This window comes from Mercenaria mercenaria, chromosome 15 (genome assembly GCF_021730395.1).
Source record: "Mercenaria mercenaria strain notata chromosome 15, MADL_Memer_1, whole genome shotgun sequence".
NCBI lineage: Eukaryota > Metazoa > Mollusca > Bivalvia > Venerida > Veneridae > Mercenaria > Mercenaria mercenaria.
The window spans coordinates 33915254-33940995 of NC_069375.1; the positions used below are offsets into that span (position 1 = coordinate 33915254).

Below are 25742 nucleotides of genomic sequence, written 5' to 3' on the forward strand. Positions count from 1 at the left end.
TGAATGGTTGACTGTATCAAAGGCCTTTTGTAGGTCAAGAAGGACCATAACAACAAGGTGACCTTTATCCATCTCTAAACTAATATATTCTGACTGGTGGATTAAATAAGTCTCTGTTGAAAACCATGTCTGAACCCTGGTTGAAACTAAGAGGATTATTCTGAACAAGATATTAATCTAACTGGTCAAAATAACCCTCTCAAAAAAATTATACAATACTCAAAATCGAGACAGGACGGTAATTCCCAACATCCGTCTCGTCCTTTTTTAAATAGGGGAACTACCCGTACACATTTCAAGTCATCTGGAATCACCCCTTGTATTATCGACAAGCTAAATAATATCTGAGAGAGGTCCAGAAATGGAATTGGTAATGCAGAGTCTTTCACAAAACGTGATGGGATCCCATCTTAGCCTGTTGCGTTGCTGATACAAAAGATTATTTAGGTATTTAAATATTTTTGTTACTTTCATGCATAATAGAAAATGAAAAAATGTCCTGTTTAACACCTTTGGAAGAATAAAAGCTATAAACAAAACTGCTTCCAGACTTATTCACCACATCTATTATGTAGTTTATTAACAGGCTTATCTGAAACTGTAATATAAAAATGTTTCGGCAATTTTCAACTTGTCAAAACATATTTCTCCCTTTATGTTCAAACTACTTGAGCAGTGATCTTTCTTACATGGCATACTCAATTCTTTAAGACTTTTCCACATGGATCTGAATGATAACTTTCTAATGATGACTTGAACAATAATTCTTTTAGCATTCAAAATAACAATATTAGCCTTATTTTTCATGGACCTAAAGGGTTTTAAGTTTGCTTCAGATTTATCTCGCTTTCTTTATCTCTTGTCTTTTATACATTACAGGTCTTCTGAATCTGCTCATTCTTCATTTCTTTTCTTAATACGTATAGACATAACAGGAGCAATGGTATCTAATGTAGACAGTAAAATAAATTTAAAAGTATGTCAAGCTGTATTTACATTCATCACTTCATAACTCTTAGGAAGGACCTGTCTGCTCCCAAAACTGCAGAAAGCTAATTCTTCAAGAAACGTACAGTGACAGTGTTATGTTTACCAATGGAGTCACGTAACAATGTCCTGGTACAAAAAAGTCATCATGTGATCAATAATGCAAGAGAAAGTTACACCACTCTTTTAAATTTAATGTGGATCAGATTCTAGAATCAAATCAATAGTTGATGAAGATGAAGTTGATTTTCTGGTGAAGTCGTTTAGCACGTGTACAAAACATGTCACAGAGAGTTTTCAATTCCTCGATTTATGAACATTTGCTGGCAGACTCAGTTATATCGTATCATTTTTCACATCTTTGATGCCTCACACCGAGGGTGCCAGACTGCCGAGGGGGCATTTCGAAGGAAAATATGTACGCATATATATTTTGATTTTAAATGTAATATTCATTTTTAATATAAGTAAGGATAAAAATATATTTACAGGTCTAATTATGAAAAATATATCAGCGTAGAAAAATGTACAAGTGCGGAGAATAACAGTTGGGCAATGTCTTTCGAAAACACTATTCCAAAAACGTCAGGATTTTCTTACTACCAAATTCCTGGCTCCCGCAGTGTTAGATTAAATCTTGATTTTCGGGAATATAACCAAATAGTTGCAGGGCCGGCCACATGTATACAAGGTAAATGCTTTGTTTTCGAAAGGGTCTGCCATTTGCTTAAAAGAAAACTTTCAATTAAACAGTTTTCCATCTGTCATCGAGGTAAATGAAGAGTTTGATATCTGAGGATAGAGTAAATGTCGCGTTCATTATGTGCACACAATGGAAATTTCGATGGCAGAGTTCGCAATATGTGAAAAAGATAGATATATCGATTACAGGATTGACTCGCGGTGCACACGGAAAATTATGATTACGTAATACTAGTGTGCTTTATAGGTACAAAGTGCATTTCGATATAAATTAGTAAATGTTGATTGCATGGTTTTGCATTAGAGGGTAAATTCGATTAATATCCTTGCCAATAAGGTAAATCTAATAAGTACAAAAACTGATTGTACATTACTATAAATTGTAAATAGGTTAATATAGATAACAGAGTCTGCCATTTGCTAACAAGAAAAATGTTGATACACAGTCGACAGGTATACTAGTAACTTTGTAGGTTCGATTAAAACGAAATATGTCTCAAATTTTTTAATTGTTATCCAAAAACAGATTATCAAGCTGATGACAATGACTTTGTTTGTGATATCAATGGTAAACACATTCCCGCCTATCTACGATGCATGTATGACATTGACGAGACTGGTTTTCCTGTCGGCTGCAGAGATGGGAGTCATTTAGACAATTGTGGTAAGTAAACCGCTGTATTAGTGTGCAAGATGCGTCGTTCATATGTCGTCCCCTTCAATGAATTAGCACAAGAATTTACCAATCTTTCAGCAATCAGTCATTAAACATACCATGGCACGTCAACTTAGTCCAATTAAATTTTGTTGTCAGCCTGTCTCTGATTAAAAGAAGCTGTCAGTGAAATACGGAGAGCAAGACAACAAACCAGTATCCTCGAGACAGGAGAAACTTGTAGGTGGCTAATACTCGCGTATTACTCAATTATTGATAACAACGTTACAAATTACAAGCAAACAAGCATGCCTTTAATTTATTTGAAACCTAGAACCAAAATGACATAAATTGAATGAACAAACATTTGCTTTAAACTGTTCTTGACGGGTAGAAATGTAGCAATACTTATTGTTCATTTCGATTAAGTAATTAAAATTGTGTACATATTGCTACAACAAATTAGATAAACAAAAAGATTTGTTTTATTTCATTTTTGGTTTTATTTTGACTTCATTTAAAGACAAATTTGAATGTCCTCGAAATACAGTAAAATGCCCCGACAGTTACTGTATTCCACAACGATTTCTTTGTGACGGGCTGTTACAGTGTCAAGGTGGGGAAGATGAGGAAAGCTGTGGTAAGTTCTTCTCTGCATTAATTTTACCTTGTTTGGGTTTGTATTTTTGCGTAAATATCAATGTAAAACTGCCGCATGGTTTCATTTTAGAGAGCCTGAGACTCTTGGAAACTCTAATATTCTTGTTTCACTCTACTCTCCATGTCCCAACACAATGACGCGTTTGAAAACTGATTTAATAAAAAAATAAAATTGCATAAGCTATAGTATACAATTTCTTAAAGGAAGCATTCTAGAAAAGTTATAAACCGTTAAAAGAATTGAAGCAACGTGTTTACTTGACGATTCCACTACGTTAAGAATATAAGTATAGGTAGTCCGCTTACTGATAGGAGTGTTTGCCAACGAAATAGTTGTCAGCCGATATAACATTGTACTTATATAGTTAATCATTTATTAAAATGGTTGCCAGTACATAACATAAAGGATCAAAACGAACACAAACACTTGACATAGGTTTCTTTCTTGAAAGCGCAAGCTCAATTCCATTTCATTTTTTTTTTGTTCGAGCCCTGCTGGTGTCGTCAAGTGAAGCTAAACTATATCTCTGGCTTGCGGATAATTGGTGGTTCTACCTGAATATCAGCTAACGTTTGAAAAAAGTTAGTAACTCCGTCCGCTATAAATACTTGCAAATTTCAAGTAAACTACAATCTTTTATCAAATTTATAAAGTTTAAATAATCTCCTTTCAAATATCAAATGTCAAATATTATCGTTATAAATATAAATTTCAGGCTGCAGTCCGTCTAATAATGAAATAATCATCATTCATGACGAAGAAAGTTCAAATGGCCCGCCGATAGCTCAGTTTGCTAGACAGTTCAGCACACATAAAAACATCGTACGGATACTGGGTTACAAAGCATCGAGACCTTTACAAGAGTTCGGTATCAGCAAAATTTTCCTTGAAATACGCGACAAAGAAATTAACCATGCACCAGACATTGAAACATCGTTTGAATGTCGTTACAAAATCATGGCAAGGGAACTGTTAGAATCTATTCATTTTACAAATGATGAAATCAAAGGGATAGTTATTATTCAAAGTAGTGAAATATCAAAAGAGGTCATCAATGAAATGTTAGAAAAAGTATTTTTCTCGAAACCTGACTTTAGAATTTACAAAGTAACTGAGAATTTCAATACGTCATACGCTTCCAAAGTCAACGTGCCTATATCGAATGTTTTTGACGTACGAGTAAAAAGATGGCGAGTTCTGGCGGGAATAGGTGCAGAGTATTTTAGCGAGATATGCAAAGGTACGTAGTTTCACCACAGTGATGTTATGGAAATCTTACAGCCTATATAAAATTTGATATTACGGTTATTGTGAATGTTTTCAATAGAAAAACCTAAATGCTTCATTATTTGGGTCTTAGCTTAAAAGCTTGTAGTTTTATTTTGATTTACACATCCTTGCGCCAGGGAATATGAAAATTGGAGAAGTGACTTTCTTTGTACTTGTCTATTCGTCCGTCTGTAGAAATGATACTTAAGATTTGTTTGTTGAACTAATATTTTGATACAATTTCGATTCAATTAATAGTGTAAATCTTAATGGTCTTCAGCATCATCATTTTTATCATTGACATCAACAAATGTGAGTCAGTATTATATTCACATTCGTTTTTTTTTTCATAACTGCCCAAAATAATTCTTGAATATGGGCAAAATATAAAACAGCAAAATAATATGTATATCTTAAAGTCAAAATAAACGATGAGTGGAACGACAAACGTGCATTGCCAAAACAGAAGACTCGAGCGAAGGCAAGCATTGTCTCATTATACAACCCATAAAATCACGGAAAAAACTAACATCTCTCAGAGGAGATATTTAGTTACATGCTTTACGAGTTTCGGTGGTGGCCACAAACCAGATTGTCCCCCTGGAAACCAGAATAATTCCATTGATATACAATTGCTTACTATAACAAATTATATCATTATTGTAGATATTAGTTTGATTATTGGTTTTATTATTCAGACATGATTCTTTAAATTACTATTATTATAATTATTATTTTTTGTGAAAAGAAACGCGTGTTTGTCCAATGTTTTGCTAATTGCTTTGATTACATCCCTAGTAGTACAGATTATAGCGCGATTAGCGCTATTTGACCTTATTTAGCCTTTAGCCCTTGGTCAAAAGTGATCAATGCCGACCAATTTAAAAGATATAAAAACACAGGTTTTAACAACTTACTGTAAAAACCCCTGGTTCAACCACATGAAAACCTTCAGTTTAACCACAGGTTTTAACAAAGTGAAGAGAACAGATATCTTATATCAAATATATTTCTCTAAAAACCGGAAGAAAACTTTAAACTCTACACTGAAAAACAATTTACAATAGTTTTGTCCTGATTGATTAAAATAATTTATAATTATTTGTTCATTTTTTCTTTGTTTATGAATATTTAGTATTTTGTACAGTAAATTATACAACGGTACTTTGTCTTGTAACATTTTCATGCAAAAAGAACAATAGTAACCGCATAATACACTTGTTTAGTTTTGATATTGTAAATTATTGTATTTTACATCCGGGATGTAATTAATTACTTCTTTTGGTGGAGAAAGTCCAAATGGGTCAAAGTACAAAGTACTACGAAGAAAACCCTTGGTTTGATCAAAGTATATTTAATTTACATAACAAACCCAATGTGTTCCAGACCCAACAGAGTCGTCCAAATTTATATTTCCACATTCATTCTTTAACTTTGTTTTTGGTAGTTTTTTTTCTACTTAATACACCCCTAAAGTTTTTAATTTTTAATTGTTTTACCCATTGTTCAATTTCAAAGTTAGAAATTGGTTTGTTTATAAATTTTAACTTTTTTACAATAGGAATTTATCTGTACGGTCTTCTTTGATAGTCAATTTGTATGCCTTTGCCACTTAATAGGGATGTAATCGAAGGTATCCCTAGACTAGCAGCCAGCATACCCAGAAACCCACCGTCTTGTTTTTTGTGTGTGTGTGTTAATTTAATTACTCCAGATCCCACTAATTGTTTTCTTTGATTAGGTGTAAGATAGGGTGATATCATATTGCTCTTATTATTAGCTACCATTTCCAAGTAACTTACTGACACCAGTACTTGCAAGTCCTGAAAAAGCTCCAACGCCTAACAGTCCTAATAATTTTTGAGCTTTTTATTTGCAGCAACCGGAAGTACTTTTCGGCTTAACAAACCACCCAAAGCTCCCAAACATCCGCCATTTTGACCTTGACTGGACATTTGTTGTTGTTGTTTTTTTATTGTTTTTTGATATTGTAATTTCTAATCCCTTCTTATTTTTAATAGACTTTTTCAATTTGATTAATCGGTGTTTTGTTAAAAGTAAAGGAAAGTCCACGTAATTGTTCATGTTTTAATCTAGAAGTATGTGGAATCTTGTTGTTATAAGCTTGTGCTAACTTTTTTTTCTGTCCGTCTGTTAAATTTACATTCTATTCAATATAATTTGATGTCATTATATATTTTATATAAATATTATTTACACAATAACGAGTTCATTTCCAATAGTATTTATTTCAACTGTTTCTTCATACAATACAATTGCGTAAACACGAGTATTAGCTGCTGGCGGAATATTTATTTTAGCTGTTAATGTAATATGCTTAGGATCTTCTGTAATTCCTTCCTTTTTAAATTCTAAGTTAAAATGAACAAATCCAAACAAACTTAAAATTTGATACATTTAAGAGATTTCCAGTGGTTTTGTTTATTTGTTTATGAAAATAATTAAGAACATCATCATAAATTCTTGATATACTTGTGTATTCCGTTTCGGGATAAAAACACCATTACCAACTTCAAGACGGCAATATTCCAATGTGCAATTATAATTTGCTGCATTAACTTTAAATGTATTCAATAAATGTGGGTTATGTTCTGGTGAATTACTTTTATCAGGTCGTTGTAAATAAACAAACACATGTTCGGGGTTTTTACACCAGCTGTTATTCTTAAAGTTATATTATTTTGCTGTGTATCTACAGATTGTGTTATCATTTCACGAAGATATTTCCAACTAGTTGCTTTCATATGTCTTTCAGAAATTAAATTAAGTCCATATGGATTAAAAATTAAACGTTGAACCCACAAAATTAATTTAGTTACAATACCCTACCTGCATCAGCAGCATTAGCTCTGTAAATTAATTCATCATCATTTGTTAATTGTAATGTTATTTGTATTTGGCTTGGGGGTACCCTGTTTTGTTCCAAACTCTGAAAAAAAATGAATAATTATTTAACGGTATTTTAGCATTTACATAATTACCACCCTGGATTAATCCCTTTGTAACAGCAAAACCTTTATTATATCCAGCTTGACCATCCCTGCTTTTAGCACTAGCGGTATCATCTAAATAAATAAATTCGTTTGTTCCAGTTGATTCTGCATAATCTTTAGATAGTTCAACTATTTTATTTTTAAAATTAATTACCTTATATAAATTGTTACAATCATAAACAATTTTTCCATTTTGTTTAAATATTAGCTGATCAATTATTGAGGCTACATTATTAGTTAAAGCAATTTTATCTCCATCAGTATACTTATTACCATTAGCAAGTTTATTAACTTTAAAAACTTACTTCAAAATAACCATTAAACCAATCAAAATATGAACTTCTATCATTAATTGTAAAGTGATACCCACTAATTTGTTGTTTAACATAATTTCCCAAGACAGGCGTTAGTTCGTATTTTTCACAATACTGTTTTGTTCTAAACATATATATTATACATTATTTTATTTTTCATAGATTAATCTGTTAATACGTTTACGCTGAGCTTAAGTCCCAGATCCTGATAATATTTTATTTATTCTTATATCAATATTCTCCTCCTCATTATTTGAATTTGCTTTTTGTAATTCCTTGGCAATTAACTTACCAACAGGGGTTCCTTGCATAACAGGCGTTACAGGTTTTTTAAAACTTTTGATTTTTTCTGTAATTTTATCAGCAGCTAAATTCCCGACTTCCGTTTCAATTTTTTTTGTTTTGTTTCACTTTCAAGGGCTGTTTCTGCAGTTGCCAGGGCTTTTTTTTTCAAGCACTACTAATTGAAGATGCAACGGAAGATGAAAACTATTTCGTTAAAGTGTCAAAGATACCCGAACCTTGCATAATTTCTTCTCTCGTTTGATTATCAACATAGATAAATATTCCTTTATTTTTGTCATAAACTTTCTTGTACATTATATATTTATATTTCTTTTAAAATTAGTGTAAAACTTGTTTTAACTCCTTTAAAATTAATTATTCTACCAAATACATCTGTAATATATATTCTAATTGAATTTATAACATTTTTGTTAATTTCAGAATATCCGACTCTGTTTGGCTCTTTTGTAAATGGATAAGCTCTTGTTAAATCTGCAGTACTTAAAGCATAGATAATATCACTAAAATTACCATCAACAAGTGAATTATCAATAAGATCACAATTAATGTAAATTGTATCCACAGAGTTAGTTATATATTGGTGTTGTAGTTCCCAATTCGGTTTTGTTTAAAAATATTATCAAATCCAAGCAATGTATGAAAATTTGACATTATTAAATCCAACATAAAATTATCTTTAATTGAAATTAGGATTTTAAAACTACTTAAATCAAATTCTAAACTTATTGAAGCAATGTCTGATTTATCAAATTCAGAATCACCATTGGTTATTAATGTTTCTTTGATATAATTGTTAATGTCCGTATAACTGTAAGGGCCATTTGTAAATATGACATCTTTCCATTCTTTACCATTATTATAACGAATTCTTTTATTATCGTATTCATCACTAATAGTATGCCAAGAGTAAGTCATAGTGTTAATACTATCCAAACCAACAACATAAGTTCTATTTCTATCTAAAATTAAGGAACGCCTAAATCTGACTGTAAAATCGCTTGGAGTATTTTTATTATCGTTTTCAACAGCTTCAGAACTTAACACTATTTTTTGTTCCATTTATATATTCAAGAAAAATAATTTTTATATAACATTTCATGTTGTTCTGGTAACAATTTATTCATTTTTATTAGCTCATCAATTATGCTAATACCTTCATTTTTAAGTTCTTCATTATTATTTCCAGCATCAATTGAACCACAAATAAGCTCTAAGTTATTAACCAGCTCTTCTGGATTACATGGACAAACGTCATAGCCTTGACCCCTAATTACCTTTTTAAATTTCATGGATCTTTTATTGATAGGTAATCCTGATTTTTCTGTTAATTCTTTAAATATTTTTTCTAGAAAGTATTGAACGTTTTTATTATTGTTATATCTTTTATTAATCAAATCAATTAAATCATTATCTACCATAACGTCAATTACTTTTTTCCAGTGTTTTTATTTTTAGCAATTAATTTGTTTTGACCATAAAGTTTATTAAGATTTATCAATAAATTACCATATTGTCCATTTGGTAAAACTTTATATGGATTATGATATCTTATTCCTTTTCCAAATACCTCTGAGTCTTTAATCATTTTGATAAGCGTTCATTGTATTTTCTAAGATTTTCTCTGTGTAATACTAACTCCAAAACATACTCACCTGCAGCCATAGGTTCTGCATTTGTAAATTCAATTTTTTCATCTGGTTCTTTTTCGCTATATTCATTTATATCACGAGTAAAGTTCTTTAAATTCTTGGTAACCTCTTTTCTTGTTTTTGTCCAATAGCCTTTATCTTTGCTTATTGCTAACTTTGTTAATGTGGGTAATCCATATTTTGATAATATATCTTGATTGATATTTATATCTAAATTTGCCTTAAATCCTTCTTCTGATTCTTCTGATTCTTCAGGAAATTCTTTTTTTTTCTACTATAATCCTTATATTATTTTACTAAATCAAATTCTTTTTCCCTGTCATAATCTTCCAGTATTTTATCAACCTCTTTGTCGTCTAGTTTTAGTGGTAATGGTGGTAATAATGGTTGTTGTAGTTCCGGAGGTGGCGGTTCTTCTTATATCTCTGCCAATTTGTGTTGCTGTTCTACTTCTTGTATTTTATCAACAAACATTTTTGGAAGTAACGTTAACTGCTCCTTGATTCCAGGTAATGCTTTTAACTGACTCAATTCTTCTTTTTGACTTTCTATTCCTTCTGTAATTGGTTTATAAATTTCACTATACATTTCTCTACCAGTAGCTTTGCTTAATTTTTCTCTTCTTATTTCTTCTCTTTCAGCTTTTACTTTTTGTCCAACTAGGTTGTTTATTTCTCTCATTTCTTTAAGTTTTGCTAGCATTTATTAATAATGTAACATAATGTAAGATAATGTAATATTATTATATAATGAAAATTCCTAATTATGATACAAAAAGTGATAAATTTTATAACTTTAAGCGAATTTATCCTTTTATGCCAGATTCATGTTTTAGAGTGTTAATATGTGGATCTTCCAGATCAGGAAAAACAAATACATTAATGCATATGCTAGGAAAACCTCTTATATATTATGATAAATTATACCTGTATGCTAAAAACCTATAACAATCTAAATATCAGGTTTTAATAATTCACTTAAATGAAATTGCAGATGAAATTGAAGTAGATCCAAATGAAATACTTGAATATTCGGCTGATCCCAGCCAAATTGAACCTTGTAATAGCCTTGAATCAGAAAAACAAAACGTAGTATTAAGTAATATTTGATGATTTTATATGTGAAGAAAAAAAGGTTCAGAATAATATAACAAAATACTTTATTCAAGGACGTCACAAAAACTGTTCTTTTATTTATTTAAGTCAGTCTTACTATAAAACACCAAAAGATATTCGAATTAACTGTTCACATTATATTTTGTTTGAAAGTCCAGGTAAAAAGGAAAATGATATGATTTGTAATGAACAAAATATAAATCGTGATTCTTTTTCTAATGCAGCAAAACAAAATATGATTTCTTATATGTTGACAAACCAAGGAAGTTTTTAAGAATTTAAGAATATAATAATTATATAATGGGAGTTTTTAATGATGTAAAACAAATAAGTGAACCCGACAGTATAAGTAAAGTTAAATTTGATATTGATTTAAGTGATTATGCCACTAGAAAAAAATCAAAAAGCTTAAAAACGAAACGGAATCGTATCTTCATAAAAATAAGAAACTTGATAACACAATGAACAGAGCATTAGATATGGGCGGTAATGAACTAATCAACCTAGGAAATCAAGATAAACCCAATGATGCAGTTCCAAAACAGTTTGTGTTTAAAAAAAGTCAAAGTGTAATAGAAGACTATAATCTTGAAGATAACAAAAGCATTAAAAAACACTAGAAGAAAAAGTAAAGAATATTGAAGAATTAGAAACAAGGTATTGGAGAAGAAATGAAAGCTATGGTTGATTTAAAGAACTTGAAGAGAAATCTGATTTGACAGATAATCAGATAAAAGAAATATTCAGAACCAATTTTGAAAGCTTATACAATCAAGTTCAGGAAATAAATTATACTATGATTAAACATGAAGAACTAAGAGATAAGATTATTGAAGCCGAGAAAAAGTTACAAAATATGCATCAGTTAGAAGTCAGAACAGAAATAAATAAACTAAATACTGAATTTACAAAAAAGCATCAAGATTTGTTGGATACATTTTCAAATAAATTTGCAGAATACAAATCTGAACACAAAGAGGTGATGACCATGACACGGTATTAGATAACCTTGGAAAAGAGTTCAATTCTAAAATAGAAAATTTTAAGAAACAACTTCGAATCTTGATTAGTACTGTTGACACACGTCACAATTTAAAGTACGCGGACATAAGAACATTTACAAGTCTATTACTAAAAGATATTAACGAATATAATGCTAAAATTAGAAAAAAGTAAAACTGAACTGGACTTTGTAATTGAAAAATCTGTTAAACAAGGAGAATCAATTGCTGCTAATAATAAAGCAATTTCCACTAATACCGAAGAAATTACAAAAGTAAAAAATGTTTTTTGAAAACAAGAAACACTATTAGCTAGAACAAAATATACTGTTGACAATTTGTCTGCTTCTGAAGTTGCTACAACAAAACGACTTGATGATTTAGCTGAAGTAATTCTTGAACATGAAAATAAATATAAAGCAATAGAAGAAGAACTGGAAAATATAGACGTGAAGTGTTTCTTTTTGAATATTACAATAGCAGGCAACTAAATGTAAAGATATATTCTAGTTTAATATATTATGATATTGAAGATAAACAGTTACAACAAAAAATAAGAGACACCCAAGATTTTTATGTATTAGTGTGAATACGAGTTAATGAGGTTACAGATAATAAAAGTTTTATTGAGAGAAAATGAAAAAGATAAAGATTTTGGATTTGAAATCCAACAAGACGGGGATTACATAATTGAAGTTAAAATTGAAGTTAACATTATTGGTGAATACTCTGGATTTGAATTAGATCGTTTTATTTTTAGATGGCGAGATGATAACACAAGCAGACATGAGTATATAACAGCTGAGGCTAAAAATACAACACGGGTTTTCAAAAAAAAATAAATTTAAGAAGAGGAACATGGTTTGCCATTTTTCCAGATGTAGAAGTATTGCCACCATTTAATTTTGATACTAAAATTACTAAAGAACCAGGAAGTTATGTCAGATTCTATCTAGTTAATTAATTACTGTGTTTTTTATATATATATAATGGGAATATTTAATAATATAAACGAAAAAGTAAATAAAATAGAAAGATGGACGTTAGTCCCTGAGAGCTGGAAGCTCACACAAATAATAAGAAAACCTCCATTGTTTTTAAAATCTGCAACAGAAGATGTTGCTGGATTATTTCAATAGAAAGTTGTAAATGCTAGTCCTGGTTTAGTTCAAAATGGTAATGATGTAACAATTAAACAAAATTGCATTTTAATTATTCTTATAGATGCAATTAAATTAGATAAAGGAGAAGCTAAATTGGATTTTTTTTAAAAAACAAAGAAAATAAAGTCCTTCAAAGATATTATGCAAAAAATAACAGAACAAAATGAATCTATTTCTATTAATTATGCTAATGAATTTAAAATGAATGATGTAATTTATATAGATGGCTTAAACGTTATGAATATTTAATTAACAATTTATGGTTCTGTAATTTAATGATAAGCTAATGTATCAATACCATTATCAAGAATATATCTTCTACCATCATAACATAATAAAGACGTTTTATTCATAAAATAACTGGAAAGATTGTGCTTATCAGAACGAATAGGTTTAAAGGTGTGATTACTTTGAGTTGAATTAAATAAGGTATCTTTGTAATTTTTATGAACATTTGTTTTTTTACAACATGTTTTTTCTTATTCCTTTACATTTTTAATATTAACCTTAGCTTGATGCTCAGATGAATTTTCTAATAAATATGAATACAATTTACTTCTTAATCAAACAAATGCAACAATGGGAATGCCGGCAGCTTCATCTTTGAATTTTCCAATTACTTTTTTGTTGTAATCAAAATAAAACTTTGAATTTGGGTTGCAATCACTATTATCAAACAGTTCCGAGTCTTTATAAAAAATCCTTATATGTATCTTTGGTTTTTATTTCATAACATAATGTGTCAGTAAATAAAAGCTTTGCTGAATCTTTATATTTTTCTTTCATGTAATTATAATGAAAATCATACATTAAGTATTTTGATAAATCTAGAATACACATTCCAACATAACAAGTTCTATTTGATAATAAACTTTCTTTTATTTTATGAATACCAAACAAATTCTTATTAAACATTGTTGAACTAACAAATGAAGGTTTTGCTATATATTTTAATAAAAGATTTTCATCATATATTAATTCAATATTGATTCTTTTACGTAAATTCTCCATACATGTAGTCTTACCGAATACACTGTTGTTCATGAGTTTAAAAACGTCTGTTTCAAATGAATTTTTTGCTTTGTCTTTCTTTTTGAGTGTTAAAATCAATATATCATTTTAACCAAGGACTTTCGTCAAAAGTTAATATTCTGTGTATTTTTGTTATTTTTAATCCTATTTGTACATTAAGTTCAAGATTTTTATAATGAACAACATAATTTATTTTTTTTCATTAAAGTTGGAACTAATTTTTTTACATTACGTTTTCCTATTTCAAATTTCGTTTTAATATTTTTACTATAATTTGAAAGCCATTGATCAGGTATTTTATTTTTTTCAGGAGCTAAGGCCTCACCTAATTAAAAAGTTGTTCATCGGATTTGCCGCTCGTATATTTTCAGAAACACAAAAAAAATATTTTTTTTTTTGTTTTTGGCTTGCGCTCGCCCCATTGAAAAAAATCAATCCAAAATTTTTGGTGCGCTACTTTTTACGGACGTAAAAGTGTATAAATGCTTATACTTCCAGTCCCAGATTGTTCTCAAATGGATTTTAATCAAAATAAATACATACTACGCACACATCGTTTATAATAAAGCATAATACTTATATTTAGTTGCATTAAAGTTATTTCCCCTTCATGCAGTTACGCCATTTTCTTCAAATGTTTACCAAATTACATACTACAAAAATCCATTTATTTCATTGAAAACTGGATGAAGAAAAACATACTAATTTGTTTGATAACATCAATCTACATTATTTTGGTAAGGGTAAATACTTATTGATGCATGTCACTTATCTGTTTTCTGTTTTTTCCTGTCCAAATCATCAGCATTTGCATACGAAAGTTGGTGGGGTAAGGAATTTACATTACGAGTTGTTTTCAGGACAGTTTTGATTTTCAAATTTTCCAATCATTTAGTAGACTAATGTTAATGCACGTTAATCTCCATTTCAAACTTTAATTGAGACTTTGTTTCAACAAATTTAATATGTTATGGAAGTTTAAAGTTAGAAAAAAGAGCTGTACATAAGACATCATGCTCGACTTTTCTAATTCAGAGCTTTGCCAGTAAAAGGGGCATAACAGTTAGAAGCTATTAAAGTACAGAGCTATTGGTCATTTAATATATAAAACTTAATTAAAAATATTCTATGTTAAAAGGGAGTATAACTCTGTCTAGATTCAGACTTAAGAGTATTGTTTCTCCTGGTGTAGACTTTGACAGTAAATAACTGTTCTAAGTTTTAAATCAGAAGCTTTAATAGATCTAGCAACACTCACATAGATATTTGATGTATCAAAAACTTTGTAAAGTCAGCTAAGAATGCCACATTTTCATAGCAGTAAATATTCGATTCGATATTTGATTACAGTGTACTGTATGACAATGTTATTACCTTTTTTCACGAGTTCGCTTTGTTGTGCGTCTGCGGGTTAGATTTTCTCAATCTCTGGGGACTTTCTTTTTAATTTAAAAGGGCTATACATTCTATTTTAAGATTTTTATTAGTCAGTCGAGAGCCAAATGAGGACAAATATATTTCTTCGCTCTTCGCTCGCTCCTGATTTTCTCAAAAACCAAAAAAAAAAAATTTTTATTATTTTTTCGCTCGCCGCCTCAAAATTTTCAGAAGAAAATCCGATGAACAACTTATCAATTTGGTGTGGCCTAAGGGATAATCATTGTGAAGATCATATAATTCTTTTGGATATTCAAGATCACATTCAATTATAAAGTAAGTTTTATCTTTTGCAATTAATTTCTAATATTGTTTTTCAGTGACCCATTTAAAATTTCCAGAGGGTAAAGGTCGACACATAGCCCAACCGTAAAGGTTATTAGCATCTAAGTACATAATGTATTTAGTTTCTAATGCAGGATCATAATCTTTCATATATTTATTGTTTGCTATACTGTAATGATTAGCTATAAAACTTTTTCCTCCTCTCAGTCCCTTTTCAATAAAACGATACATATTAATATCAGTTATTAAATCCAAATTTATTCCAGTCATTTTAACATTGCATCCCAAGCTAACCCAGTACTACTAAAGTAATGACAAGGGTCAAGTTTATAATATTCCAAACATAGTTTTCTAAAATTTTCAAAAACATCAGCTAAAAGTAAATGGTCAGTTTTAAATATAGATCATGATATTCTCCCATTCTTTTAATTTTAAATTTATTCCAAACATTTTGAGCATGCTCATATTCATTGTCAGATATATGTGTTTCGTTTAAAATTGAATAAAACTCTTTTTATGAGGTAATTTTGTTTCTTTGAATATTTCAAATGAATCCATGTAATCATATGGATAAATACCTTTTGTTTTTAATAAAAAGTTTACTTTTACTAAATTCTTGAGATGTGTACTTAAATTCTTGAATATTTTTTACTAAGTTATCCAATGATTGAGACATAAATTGAAAACTATCTATAAAAATCAAATCACTTACCATAAATGCCATATATCTTTCCATATTGTTAGGAATTACAATAATTTCCTTTTTGAATTTTTCTATTTGTTGCATAATAAAATGACCATCATAACCTCTTAAATTATGAAAAATAGCAGGCATTTTGTGTGTTAGTCTAAAATTAATATTACAGTCTTGATGAGCACTTCCTCTAAATTTTCCTGTTATATGACAATGATCTCGTACCGGAATGTCAGTTTTCTTATATTCTTTTATACAATATGACAAAACTTGTTTGATTTTTTAAAATAAAGCTTCATCTTCCTCAGACATTCTCAAATTTTTGTTCAAGCATTTTTTCAATAAACTTATAAACTGCATTAGAACCTCTGTAAACTTGTGTTGATTTAGTATATTTAACATCATAACAAACAACTTTATAACCGTAACCACAATCTATATGTTTTTGATATGGTTCTGTAAATGAAGATTCAGGTGACGGTAATGCAGTTGATTTAATATTCTTTCTTGTAAAAAAACATTGTAAACATGATTTGCAAAAATGATTTTATGTTGATATTTGTTTTTTTAACATTAATCTATTAAAGTATTTTATCCAAACATAATGTGTTATTTCGTTATTACTGATTAGCAACATGTCACAGTGTTCTTCATATTGATATTATGATACGTACAATGGATAAACATTATTATCTTCATAACCAAATATATTAAATGAAATATCATTCGGAGTTTCTATTTTAGGTATTTGATTTAATGTTACAGAAAATTTTATTCCTTTATAATTGAGTTCTTTTCTATGCTTTTTATATTTTAAAACCCTTTGAGGATCTTTTTCAACAGGATATTTGTAAACTAAATGACACCATCTAAAACATTCGTTATCATCATTCTTTATATTTATTAATCCTTCCCTTGGATGTTGTAATGGTTTTGGTAATTCTAAATAACTTGAAGCAGCTAATGGATTATATTTATATCTATTTATATAATGAACATCAACTGACTCTATTCTCCAGCCACTTCCTTCTGAAATACAATGACCAATCCTAAGTTGTATAAGAAACACCGCAACGGGCGCATTTTAACCCCAAACTGACCCTAACCCTGAGCCCAAAGTGTCCAATGCCGGCTAATTTGCCAGTTTGTTTTGGCTTTTTTTGTTGAACGTAAGTGGACTAAAACGTCCCCGGAAGATTTTAGATTAAAATAAAGTACTGAAAATTATATATTTAACTTTAAAAAATATATATTTAACCTTAAAAAAATATCTTAAAAAATATCTTAAAACCGATATTAACTTTACTAGAATTAGGCGGCATTGGACACTTTGGGCTCAGGGTTAGGGTCAGTTTGGGGTTAAAATGCGCCCGTTCCGGTATTTCTTATACTACTTTCCTATTTATTATTTCATCAAAAGCTTGATGTAAACTGTTTTTTATTTCGTTTGTGTTAATAATGTCTAAAGCCCTTGATTGAAAATAAGCTGATTTACTCATTTTCACAAAAGTTATTTTTAAAACAACATTTATTTTTATACTTTTCAAAGTTTTAAATTCAGATTTAAGAATATCAAACTTTTGGATCTTGTCTATATGTAATTTTAATTTTAAATTTCTTAAAATATTGCTTTGTAGTTTTCTCAATTTCTCTAACAGCCATCTATATGTTATATTTAGAAAAAAAATCGCTAAGTTGAAATAAAATAAATCAATAAATAAAGTTTCAGAAGGAATAAAATATTTAAGTTTATATCTTTTTCCATTAGTTTTTGATATTCCACTTTTTACTCTGTTTTTCCCTTCACAGCACATTTTTATTAACCCAGAATTAATATCAAGGTCTTTAAATGCTGCGTAAGTACTTCTATATATTTTTTCTTCATTAGTACCACAATCGGTTGCAATAACTTTTTCAGGATTGTTTCGATGATTATTTGGTCTAGGACAATCACATAATATTTTAAAATCAAAGGTTTTAGTACCCAAGGGTACATTATTTTCCTCTTTTAACATTAAACACACAATCCCATTCAAATATATTCTTTTTTAAAAGATAAGGATCTATAACATTTTGTAATTTATCAATCACATGTCTTTTATAATCATCGCTAACTATTTGATCAAGTTTTGTTTTAATAACGTTTCTTCTTTTTAGTACTTTTATATGACGTTTTATCTTCATTCATTATTTCTCCTAAAGTGCTAGATAGTTTTGGTATAATCATTCTATCTAACTTTCTATTAACTATCTATATAATATACTTATAGAAAAAAAATCTTTAAAAACGCACATAAAGAAATAAATTCAGCAATCTAAATTTAATACAACTATTCTTCTTTCATACTTTTATATCCGTTAAGCTTAAATTCCTCCATATGCATTTCAAGTGGCATTGAATAGTCTTTTTCTTTCTGCATTTCTAACAGTATTATAAACAAATGACTTCAATACCTTTTTTTCTCATTTTGTTTACTTACTTTTCCAATCCGTGCTTCTGTTATTAGTTGTTTTATCTTTTTATGATGTGATTTTAAAATATTTTTTTTGTCTTCAACCTTTAAACCTTTAATAAATATTGTTATTACTGCTGGAACAGCGGCAGCAAATGCCACAAATATAGGAATAGCAGGAACAAGTACTAATGCAGTCGAGCAACCAAAATACCTGCTGTAATTTGTAATTTTGTATTTACTCTTCAATAAAATTTATAAATTTTTCTATAAGCAGCAGCAAGTTTAGTTAAGTGGTCTATTAACTTATCTATTGTTTCTATTTCATTACAAATTAGACTTTTATTACTCATTTATATAATATATTTTTTAAATTTAATTTCTTCCAATTCACTAAATGGTGCCAGCTATTAAATTTTTCATTATAACCTTCCCATTTTACTAAAGCTTGTTTCTTCTTAAAGCCTCGCCTAATAACTTTTTCTATTCTAAAAACCTCTTGTTCAGTAGGTAAAAGTTCTTGCTTATAAAATGAACCCTGAATTAATTCATTATTTAAATCTTTAATAGTGTATGTTCTAGGAGTTGTGTTATTAATTCCATAAATTATAAATATTTCCTCTGTCCAGTTTGGTGTTTATCCTTTTTCAAATTAAATTACCGTATAAATTAAAGTAAACAGTACCTTTATTTAAGTGTTTACTGGCTTCAGATGGTGTCATTTTTTATACTAGAATGTATTCTTTTGTTATATTTGTCAACCATATCCTGCAAATTATCTAAATAAGTGTAAGTATTATTTGCTCTAAAATATTTCCACATTATTCTTACATTAAACTTCCACATTAAACTTTTATTAAATCTTTCGATTACTACAGTTTTTCCTTCATTAAATGTATGATTCATGTTAATCTTATTTTTATTCAAAAATGATTCAAACTTTTTATTATAAAATCATTTTCCTTCATCTAACAGATTCTCCAGTTTTATTCTTTAATGGAATAACCCAAGCGTATTTGCTGAATATATCGATAACGGTTAACAAGTACTTTATACCTTGATTATATTTTGAAAAAGCTTGCATATCAACTAAATCAGCAGACCAAGTATCATCAATATCATTAACTATCACTCGTCGTTTCGTAAATTTTCGTTTAATTGGTTTATGTACATGTAATTCTTCTGCTAATTCGTCACTCCATGTTGTTTCGGAGGTCTTTCTGAGTAAGCTTTTAGCTCCCAAGGACTTACGTTCAAGTAAATACTCTACCCCCTTTTCCCGTTTTTTTTTTTTTTACTTTTGTTTTTTGTCAAAGCCCAAGTTTGTAGTTAATTGCTGGTTTTACAACTAAATGTTTTACAATCTTTTCTTCAAATGTGTTTGATTTAGTGTTCTTTAAATTAGATAACATTTTTATCGCATTTGCTTTTATTTGTACTAGTATCATTATAGCAAAAGTCATGGTCCGTGCATATTGTGTCTAGTTCATTAACAGGAGGTCCATTATCCAAAGCATTTTCTGGCCCACAATATTCATATCCTGGTAATGTTATACCTTTCTTAGGTAATAAAGGTAACATTGCTTTGTGAATATCAAATGCTCCTCCGACGAGTGAATCTTGATCCCCGGTGGCTTGCCGCCGCTTCGCTGCTCACAAACTGTGTTTTTATATTACCGCAGGATGCATACTGAGCTCTTAACATAAGTTTACCACTTTTTGTTGTAACATATTAAGGATTTATACTATCAGTAAATTTCCTTTCTTTTACACAATATATTTGTTTCTGATTCATTTATATTATATGTATTTAAAATTATTAAAAGAACATTTTTACCAAGAATACTATCAGTAAATTTCCTTTCTTTTACTAAAACACTTTTGCTAACAAAATACAGCGTAATAACAAACGTCATTACGTGCAAGTGGATTACAGTGTAATTCTCAATCAGCTGTTTCAACAAAAAACTGACATATATGTTTATTTTAAAAGAAATGCAATAAATCGTCTGTTTAACTTATCATACCGATTGTAAACACTGTGCGTCATCAAATTACAAAGATATAATCTATACGTTTAATGTTTTTAAACATTTCTTCATGAATTACAGCGTAATTCTCAATAAACTGTTTCAACAAAAACTATTTATCAACACCGGTGTCATTTTCAAGTTTATCAATATCAACAACTTTAAACAAATATTGGTTTAATGCACCGGTGCCGCGTTATTGATTATTGCAAATAACAACTGATCAAAGGAATGTGATAATGAATCGTCTGTTTAGCTGCGGTATAATAGTTAGTATATAAATAAGAAATTCGGAAGTAATATTACAGGAGGTACATTTTATAGTTAATTATTTTTAATATATTTTAGATTTTGTTCTCATTTTTGTTAACTGGTAAGGTTTTGTCAATTTAAAGCAACCTGCCAAAGTTATGCAAAAGTTTGCCAAATGTTTGCCAAGTTGGCAGCAATGTAACAGTATCTACCACCGTGGCAGAATTTTGGCAGAAATTTTGCATAAGTGTTTAATTATGATTTACTGCAGGTATTCATAAAGTACTGTGAAAACCTTTGTTTTTTTTTTATATTTTTTTAAATTGGTCGGCATTGGTCACTTTTGACCAAGGGCTAAAGGTCAAATAAGGTCAAAAAGCGCTGTTCGCGCTATATTCAATACTACTATCCCTAACAGACATTTAGCTATCTTTTTATTACATGGATGTATTTTTATCAGTTTCTTGGCAATATGTCATTCTTAACAGATTCTGACAATACATATGCTACTGACATGTCATTATTTGTGTTTATAAATTTAAACATACTTAACAATTAATAAACTGTTTCAGTAAAATAGTATAATTAATATCGTCGAATGGTGTTTAACCCTTATCATGCTGGACACTGCCTTTGCGACTAGTGCAGATCATGATCAGCCGGCACATCCGTGCAGTGTGACCCGGATCTGCACTGTTCGCCATTCAGTTAGTATTCTTTTGGTAAGCACCTTTTTAACAGTTACTGGTACTGTCAAAATTGTTTGTTTGTTTGTTTGTTTTGGGTTTAACGCCGTTTTTCAACAGTATTTCAGTCATGTAACGGCGGGCAGTTAACCTAACCAGTGTTCCTGGATTCTGTACCAGTACAAACCTGTTCTCCGCAAGTAACTGCCAACTTCCCCACATGAATCAGAGGTGGAGGACTAATGATTTCAGACACAATGTCGTTTATCAAATAGTCACGGAGAACATACGCCCCTCCCGAGGACAGAACTCACGACTCCGCGATCCGTAGACCGACGCTCTACCTACTGAGCTAAGCGGGCGGGCCTGTCAAAATTGAAAGATGGAAAAGTTTATCATAGGAATTTAGCAGGGAAAGAGTTAGTAACCCATTGTCACACTTCATTTCAGTATCCACGAAAGTACATTGTCCAGACGGATATAAGTGCGCTTCGAGTAAAACGTGTATACCAACAGAGCAAGTATGTGATGGATTCAAAAACTGTTTACATGGAGACGATGAAGTTATCTGTAACTTTCAATGTCCATACAAATGTAAATGCGTTGGATTTATTTCAAACTGTAGTGCTACAGACTTCAATATAACGAAGTTGAATACAGTCCCAAAGAATACACGTTCTCTTGATTTCAGTTTAAACAAAAAGCTCAGTCCAGTCTTAGAGGAATCAATGCTTAATATTCGGGCATTATCAGTCTTGAGTCTTTCAGGTTGTAACATAGAACGGTTATCCCGCTATGCATTCGAGAGAATCAAGAACTTGCTGTCTCTAGATTTAAGTTTTAACAATATAACCACAATCTCAAGTTATGTCTTTAACAGCCTGAAACATCTTACAGTCCTTAATCTTCGGGGTAATTTTCAGCTATCAGTAATTGAAATATATGCTTTTGCCGGTCTGAGCCTTATTCAAAACTTGGACTTGGCAAACGCTAAACTGGTAAAAGTTCGAGCAGACACATTTTCTGGGCTGACACTAAAAAAACTAGATTTGTCAAATAACAAACTTGAGGAATTAGAAGACTTTACATTTCGTGACTCATCAATCGAAGACATCAGTTTCAAAGAAAATGGTATCAAAAACTTCAATAGAGAAATATTTACTGGATTAATCGGTTTGAAGAAGCTGGTAACACCTGCTTTTAAGTTCTGCTGCATTCGACCTAATTATGTTCAGGAAGGAGATTGCTACCCACAAAAAGATGAATTTTCATCTTGCGACGATCTTATGAGACATTCTGTTTTGCAGTTTTTGATATGGTTAATTGGAATAACAGCGTTTTTTGGAAACTTCTTCACGGTTATTTATAGAGTGAAATACGACAGGAAAAGGTTGAAACTAGGTTTTGGTATATTTGTCACAAATTTAGCAGTGGCGGATTTTCTGATGGCTATATACCTCATTATCATAGCCGTAGCTGATTCTGCATTTAGGAAAAGGTATTTTACAATTGTTTCGAATAAATACTTTTGTTTATAAAGTTCTTCTTTAATTTTATATATGTTTGCATCAGTGTATATCTTTTCTCCAGCATTAGTTCTCTATCTATCAGTCATTTTTACGATATTGAATAATATCACTCAATATTAAATATGAAATTGTACACAAGTGGTAGTTGTTTTTGCTTTTGTTCTATCTATCAATTTTCCAGTTGTTGTTGTTCATTGTGGTGTTTCTTCTTTTTTTTCTTTTTTTTTCTCTTTTTTTTCTGTTATTCAATTTAATCATTCATAATGAAATAAGTTTACATGACATATATGTAAATGTTTATGATTAGGTTACGAACGCTTTATTTGTTACCTCCGCCAAATAAAGCTTTTATTACTATCTTATCATCTTCATCATCATTATCATTATTATTATTATTATTTTTAAGGTCATGTCTGTTACTTCAAGTGATAGATTATTTTTCCTTTCCCCTTGCATATATTCCTGAATATACAAATGTTACAAGAAATTGAATAACAAAAAATCTTTCTGCACTAGTTTCTTATTGACGTGTATTGAAACGAAGCGCGAGAAATGTATGTTCCCTGCCCCCCCCCCCCCCGTATATAGAAATGCCGTCATGACCTTTACCTTTCAAAATGTGCGGCATAGTAGAGGTATGGTTTAGTGTTATAAGTAACTAAACGTTATGTTTTTTTCTCTTATTAAAAGAACAATCAGGAACGAAACACGCGCGCAAATGCCAATGTATTTGTTTTTTATCCTGTTACATGTAAAAATATTTTGATTTTTGGGGTTAAACTAATTACAACATAAACCTTTTGGTGTTGAATAAGTAGTATATAAGGAAATGAAACACACAAAAAATGTCCTTAAAATATCATGGTACTGCATCTGGAATTCTGAAATAACGTCTAACACGTATTTTGCTGTTCTATGGACCATACTATTCTGCTGTATAGTTGTTTAATTGTATACTATAACATAAATCTTTGCTTGAAAATCAGGAAAAAAAGATATATATTGAGATTTCTAGCAAGTACTGGTAGGCTACGTATAGTGTCAAAAAGCGTCAGGGTTTCAAAATTCCAAACATAGGTGGCAAAATTCAGAACATAGAATTTCTGCCAAAGTATATACATACTTATTTCTAAAACAAACGCGTCGTCATTGGCGGTAAAAGGGGTTGTATACCAAACATGTGTATCTGTAAGTCAGAAACAAGATGTTATTTATAAAATGTTTCTTGAACTGCTTTATTAATGTACTGCATGCATGTAATTAAAGAAACGATACTAATATTTCGTTTAATTGATTTTATTTTGAATAAATTTGCAATACCTTTTTAACTAAGATCCAAAGGAAGCTACCCATAAATATCACCTAATTTTCATAGTCTGGCTTTGATTTCGTTTAAGGACAATTTCCCTGTATTGCATATTTAAGTAACTAAAATTAAAAATAATTATTAAAACTTTATGTTGGAATTAGTTTAAGGTTCTGACGTTATTTCCAGTGCTATAACTGGCCTATTACACAAAGTTATTACTTAAGTGTATTTCGATATCATGTTATTTAAAAATGTTTATTTTAAACCATCTTGCACTCTCGCCATTTTATCCGAAAACTGTAAACATTGATATCTGATAGGGGAGAAAAGTCGTTATGTTCCAGTGAATGCGTGTTTATTCTTTTTTTAATTTGTGCTGTTATTATTAACTGTTCATTTACATGTATATTTTGTTTAGCTTTCACCGTACCCCTACCAATTCACAAATATTTCTTTTGTTCATTTTTAAGATATATCTTCGTCGACGACTACTGGAGACACAGTGTATGGTGTAACCTTGCTGGGATACTGTCTACTATTTCTTCGGAAGCCAGCGTTCTTTTTCTGTGTCTCATAACCTTGGACAGGCTACTTGTCATCAAGTTTCCCTTTGGTGGTGCTAAAATGTCCCCAGACAAGGCTGTCACTTGTGTTATTTCCACATGGTTGTTTTCTACTAGTGTCGCCATATTTCCTGTTGCATACGAGGGGTATTTCAAAAACGAATTCTACTCAAAATCAGGAGTTTGTATCGCTCTGCCGTTAACAGGAGATCGTCCGTCTGGTTGGGCTTATTCTCTTACAATCTTTGTTTGCCTGAATTTCGTCACATTTCTATTGGTTGCAGTTGGGCAATTGTCTATTTTTATTGAGATACGCAAATCTGCCGGAATTGCCACTTCTGTAGAATCTGCAAGAAAGAGGGATTTGAAAGTTGCAAGAAACCTATTGCTAGTGGTAGCAACCGACTTTTTGTGCTGGTTCCCTATTGGAGTTCTTGGTGATTGTTTTCATATGAATATAAATCTGATATTTCAATTCCTGATTTGATAAAAATTGCGAAGATTGAAACAACTTTTTCAACTTGTTTGCTGTATTTTTCGGATATTTAAATCTTAAGACAAATGTAAATAAATGCTGTAAATATGCGCTGAAGGTAAACTTGCACTAGTATTACATCAGTAGTAATTCCAAATTAA

At 30.1% G+C, this 25742-nt stretch overlaps 1 protein-coding gene across 1 annotated transcript in view; it reads left to right on the top strand.

Moving 5' to 3' along the window:
- Positions 1 to 627: 627 nt before the first annotated feature.
- The window catches only part of LOC123550629 (G-protein coupled receptor GRL101-like), a 52682-nt gene continuing 27567 nt past the window's right edge, over positions 628 to 25742 (top strand). The window contains exons 1-6 of the mRNA XM_045339061.2: positions 628 to 1678; positions 2216 to 2353; positions 2868 to 2984; positions 3721 to 4245; positions 22156 to 23203; positions 25014 to 25543. Of these exons, the coding sequence (XP_045194996.2) occupies positions 1543 to 1678; positions 2216 to 2353; positions 2868 to 2984; positions 3721 to 4245; positions 22156 to 23203; positions 25014 to 25543 (2494 nt within the window). The 5' untranslated portion in view covers positions 628 to 1542. The remainder of the gene's footprint in view (positions 1679 to 2215; positions 2354 to 2867; positions 2985 to 3720; positions 4246 to 22155; positions 23204 to 25013; positions 25544 to 25742) is intronic.